Raw genomic sequence first — 5,785 nt, 5'->3', positions numbered from 1 at the left:
CTACATACAACCACAGGCACTGTAAGTAAGAAGTATAACTAAGCTTATGCACTTATACAGGGATTTGATCAGAGTTTTTGCATGACCACTTCTTGTATCTGTAGGCTACTTTCCACCACTTTTTCCACAAACTTTTATTTAACATGGGCAGCAAATATACTACTACATCTACTACTGTCATTATTATACAGCATGAGATGTCATGTGATGAACAAGTTAACAACAGAATCACAACATGTGGTGGAATGGAGGCCTTCAACTGATGTAAAACTTGTCTCTGCACTTGCTTATTATCAGACAAAGCTGCTTTGCATGAAGCTACAGCACAACTACAGTACAGTATCACTCATAATATTCAGATGAAATAGACATTGTCCTACTGTACCTCTCCTGGCAGACATCAAAGCTGAAGTGTAACAGGTGTTTCTCTTGCCTTGCCAGGAACCACGTTGATGGAAGAGGTTTACATGGAATAATTGCTTCATACTGAACAGAATTCTGCCCTACAGAGACCATATGAAACAGCTAACTGTGAGTAGAGACTCCATCTCCTGAAAGTATTGCTTTGTATCATTTGGTCGGACTGGCATGCATGAGGATGAAATGTTTTGTTTCTAATGAAATTAAATCTAAACCTTTCTAGAACCTGATGGATGCCACAATGGAGCCAAAACAACAGACAGCTTCCAACAAACCTGGTCTCTATTTTCAATATAGATCTGATATACGAAAATTCAGCATTTTAGAAATAATGGTAATGGTCACCATAATTGACAAGCAAGTCTGTTTACTCTATCAGAAAGTTAAGTGAATTAAATAGCTAGAATTATGGAAGACATCTCCCTGAGTCGGCAAGAATGGATTAAATATGCAATAATTTATGTTAAACAGGTGTTTCATTGTTTAGTTTATTTTTCATAGCAGCCATATCTACATGTTTACCGCGAAGGGCCAAGAGTATTGCAGTTTGCAGGTCCTCTTTCCAGTCAAATGCTACGTACAGTAATCTGTAATGAGTGACATAAACTGATGAGAACACCACTGTTTATTGCATTGCTTTATGGTGATAGCTTGTACTCTTCCTGTCTGTTTCAGGTTGGTGTCACAGGCAGCTGGCTTATTACTTCTCCCTGCTCTGCTTTCTGTTGACTCTGGTGACACTGCTACAGACTCTCTATAGTGAGTACTGGACTTCATGTATCCTATGGTGACACTGCTACAAACTCTATAGTGAGTACTGGACTTCATGTATCCTATGGTGACACTGATACAGACTCTCTATAGTGAGTACTGGACTTCATGTATCCTATGGTGACACTGAAACAGACTCTCTATAGTGAGTACTGGACTTCATGTATCCTATCATTGACTCTATAGTGAGTACTGGTCCTATCAATCCTATCATTGACTATAGTGAGTACTGTACGTCATGTCTCCTATAAAGCGTTGCAGTCCCACCCACTTTCAGAACGATGAGGGCACCAGGATAAAGCCAACAGCCGAGATAAATATTATAAAAATAAACACATATTTTTTGGAAAAACAACAAAAACAATGTTGTACCCTGCCCTTTTTTTTCTTTCTAATTATCTGTTCCGCCCAAAAAAAATTTATTGTCATGATTTGTCAACTCAGCTGTTGGCTTTGTCCGAGGCTTTTTAAGGTCTTTCAATATATACTTTTTGAAAATACTTTTTTCTATGTGGAAAGTGAATAGGGAATTATTTCCTGGTGCCCTCGTCGTTCTTAAAGGGGGCGGGACTGCGACGCTCTATAATAGACACTCTATATTGAGTACTGTACTACCAGATTTCCACCAACCCGATTGTACAGTAGGTCTATGTAATTTTGCTGAAGGGCATATAGGCCCGGGCCCTGCTGTCTACTTCTCAGTGCACTGTTGTTGACTGCCCAGTGTTCAGAGCACAAAAAATGACATTTAAAATTTCAACCAGATAAGTTGGAGGTATTGTACCTTGTAGGAGGAGATAATGGGCCATTCAGGTACAATGCCAACCCCCTCTGATGATGATGTTGGCTCAGCACATTGAAACACAAACACAATGTGCCATGCTGCAGATGTTTATTGATCACTGTCATTCAATGTTTAAATCAATGTTTATTTGATCACATCCATTCCAGTTGCAAAGCAATGTGAAGGATCACTTGCATATTAGAACTTCTTGCCTGGATAGAACCCATCAAAGGTTTCCTCAACAAAACCAAGATACAAGGAAGGAAGAGATACTCTCACATGATGTCATGTCGGTAGTACACTGAACATTAAACGGCAGACAGCACACGCGTTCACTCAAAACTCGTTGTTTTGGGATAGAGGCAGAGCAACAGTTTATCTACAATGCATTGTGAGCGTTTTTTTGATTGATTGATTGAAATATTTATTAACAGTTTGCAGAATTACAGTACATACAGTACATTGACCTACAGTATTCCATCCATCATATTGACAGTTGAAGCGTCTAAATGTGTCTTATTTTACGGATTTTTAGCTGACAACTACTCTCTTTGAACATAGGCCCTAAGCTATGCCTAGCTAAGCCTAGGCTATACCTAGCTAATACCCAGCTATACCCAGGCTTTTATTTTCGTTCGCATTCGGCTAAAAAAGACCTGAGACAGACTGTTGACTCACGTGAGGGCGCTGTTCTTCACAGCTCTTCATTTCCTGAATTGCCAAAATTGCAAGCAGGAGTAAGGAGAACAGTGTTTATATTTTCAGTCAAATTCACAATCAAGCGGTTGTAGAGTAAGATTAAGATATCTGAATGGTCTCTGTTTTTTGGTTGTTGTTTTTACCTCCGTTTTTGACTTCTGTCTGTCTGTCTGTCTGTCTGTCTGTCTGTCTGCAGTAGTGAGTGTCACCTTGATGTTCCAGTCTCAGTCTAGTTTACAGCAGTCCAGGCTGACAGAGCTGACCCACAGACTGGACTCGGTGCAGCAGGCCTACCAGCTGCTCTTCACCAAGTACCCTGCCCTCAACCACTATTGTCCAGTCACCAACACTACCAGCAAGGGTGGGCAAAACCCTACATACACTGATCTGCACTGAATATTATAATACATGTAAATATATAAATATATCCCCCATGCATGCGTGTACAGTATACGTCTATATCACCAAAGGATATATCAGTGGTCCAGTGACCCCAGCGGTCCTTGAGGGGCTTCCCCATACAAACATCAGTTTAATAATAATGGATTGCATTTTTAGGGCGAATAGAAAGGGTGCTTAGTACTGCTTGCTCAAAGCAATTACAAAATGGTCCATTCATTCATACATTGGGAGTTTAACCATTTGAACTCTATATTGCCTATTTCAGGAAGCACCATCTTGTGGTTGCACAGTATTTCTCACTTGTTAACATGTTTAGTCTTTTTTTTTTTAATCTTTGGTCAGGGTAGTTTCAAATCAGAATAACGTCCTTATGCAAACAATTATGTTTTAGGCAGAATCTTAGGCTTACAAAGCAATTTCCTTATTTCAAAGCCTTTTGGCGTTTCCTTTCAGGGGTCGAATCATCTGCCTCCATCTCACCCTGTCCTCTGCCTCCTCTTCTCTCACACCAACTAACTTCATGTCATCTTTCACTACATCCGTAAATCTTCTACCGGTATTTGGTCTTCCTCGAGGCCTCCTACCCGGCAGTTCTGACCTCAACATCCTTCTACCGATATACTCACTATCCCTCCTATATGTACGTGTCCAAACCATATCAGTCTGGCCGAGTCTCTGGCTTTATCTCCAAAACATCTGACATGTGCTGTCCCTCTGATTTACTCGTTCCTGATCCTATCCATCCTTACTCCCAGAGAGAACCTCAACATGTGTAACCTCGTAATCTCACAGTTCCACTTGGGTTCCTCTCATTCACACACATGTATTCTGTCTTGCTGTGGAAATAAGGACATTTTATGCATTTTTATTTATTTATTTTATTTCATGCATGACTGAGGTAGTGCTTCACATTAATTCAACCTGCTCAAGTTTGTTTCAACATGTCTGGTGAACACAAAATAAATGATTCTGCCAGAACAATCTACTGTCTACTACCATTACTTATTATTGTTGTGTTTTTCTTCTTCCCAGAGCGTAAGTGTGAGCCTTGTCCTGAAGGATGGCTGTTTGTAGGTGAGAGGTGCTATCTGTTCAGCAAGGACAGAGCTGACTGGATCAGCAGTCAATACCACTGTATGACACTAGGGGGCACTCTGGTCATGATCAGAACACAGGAGGAGCAGGTGAATTCTCTCTGCACTCACTCTCTCTGTCTCTTTCTCTCTCCCCTCTCTGTTTAGCTACTGTATATTGTTGTTTCTCTCTGCTACTCTCTCTATCTCATTTAAGGTTGGAGTGGCTTATTGTCGGTATTATCTCAATCTCTTAAAATCGCGTAAAATACCATGAAACTGCAGCACAATGCTGTTTTTTCCCCTGATACTATGAAGCAGCACTGACTTTAATATAATACATTTACAACGAGCCCTTTGCCATATAATGATGTCATGCACAGCTAAAATAGCCAATCAACAATTTCAGAACACTTGTAGATACGTATGTCTATCTACATTGATGACATGCCCAAAATAGGGATTATTTAGAAGAAATGAAAAGGTCAGAGAGAGAAAGATTAGACTGACTGGGCACTGTGCCAAGCACCCAAAGCTGTTTGCAAGCAAATGGACACTGCGGGGACCAAGCCACGGCACAGCTGTTTAGGGAAAGAGGCACACTACCTCCGTAGACATACTGTGTGCGATATCGGGGCTAACAACACTCCTGATGGTGTTGACTAGTCTGCACTCTCACATCATCATCATCATTGGTTGGTTTTTGAGCATAGTCTTTTTTTTGTTTGCTCTCAGGTGTTCCTGTGGAATCAGGCCCAGAGTCTGAGCCAGGGAGATTCCTACTGGCTGGGCCTGAGGAGCAGCGTTTCTGATGGGACCTGGCAGTGGACCGACTCCACCCCAGTTGACAGGAGCCCACAGTAAGCAGAATGTTAAGATCACTGATGGAAACACAGTCCTAGTTTTTATACCTTTCTGAATCGGGGACCACTTGAAAATATCACTTACCCTACCCCCTTAGATAGCATTTCTGTAGACTTAGATAGCATTTGATACAGACTTATTTTAATCAATCAATCAATCAAATTGTGTTCTGGATAGCATCAATGGAACTAACTTAGTATGGTTTAAGTTCACAATGAAAACATATGTTTAAAGGTATTCAAGAAGAAAACAACAGCTTAAGCATAAGTAACTTTTAATATTGATGATATTATCCTTAAAATCTTAGTGTTTGGCCAGTTACAGTATGTAATAACCTCATGTCCCGGTTGGGGAACGCCTTACTATAGAAGACGTTCATCATTCCACCTTGTCTTCACAGGTTTTGGTACCATGTCCCTGATGAAGAAAGAAACAAGGAGATGTGTGGTCGTCTGTCCCCAGGAGACAGTCACAGCTACCAGATGAGCTGGTACACATCCAGTTGCGGCAACCATTTGAAGAGCATCTGCCAGAGAACCCAGGGAACCCTGCAGTGATGGACAGAGGGAAGATGGAGGACACCTACCTCTGGACCATAGCGTCAGTGGTGGAAAAAGTACTCACATTCTTTACTTAAGTAAAAGTAGAAATACTGCAACTTCTGCAAGGTAGAAAATAATAGTCTGTTACAAGTAAAAGTCCGGTATTCAAAATGTACTTCAAAATGTACTTACTTGCCTAAACAATTACATTATTTTTGAGGGGCGCTAGC

At 40.8% G+C, this 5,785-nt stretch overlaps 1 protein-coding gene across 1 annotated transcript; it reads left to right on the top strand.

The window, feature by feature from the left end:
- Window positions 1–828: 828 nt before the first annotated feature.
- LOC310876781 (C-type lectin domain family 6 member A-like) lies at window positions 829–5,570 on the top strand (the record flags this gene model as incomplete). The annotated part of the gene is made up of 6 exons (XM_083790435.1): window positions 829–847; window positions 1,096–1,179; window positions 2,871–3,035; window positions 4,109–4,260; window positions 4,885–5,009; window positions 5,414–5,570. 6 exons carry the CDS (start codon window positions 829–831, stop codon window positions 5,568–5,570), a joined length of 702 nt encoding a protein of 233 aa, XP_083646561.1.
- Between the last annotated feature and the right edge of the window lie 215 nt (window positions 5,571–5,785).

The sequence above is a fragment of the Protomyctophum parallelum genome (assembly GCF_964188405.1).
Source record: "Protomyctophum parallelum genome assembly, chromosome: 19".
Taxonomy (NCBI): domain Eukaryota; kingdom Metazoa; phylum Chordata; class Actinopteri; order Myctophiformes; family Myctophidae; genus Protomyctophum; species Protomyctophum parallelum.
The sequence above is the reverse complement of the archived record's forward strand: the minus strand, read 5'-3'. Positions and strand labels throughout refer to the sequence as shown.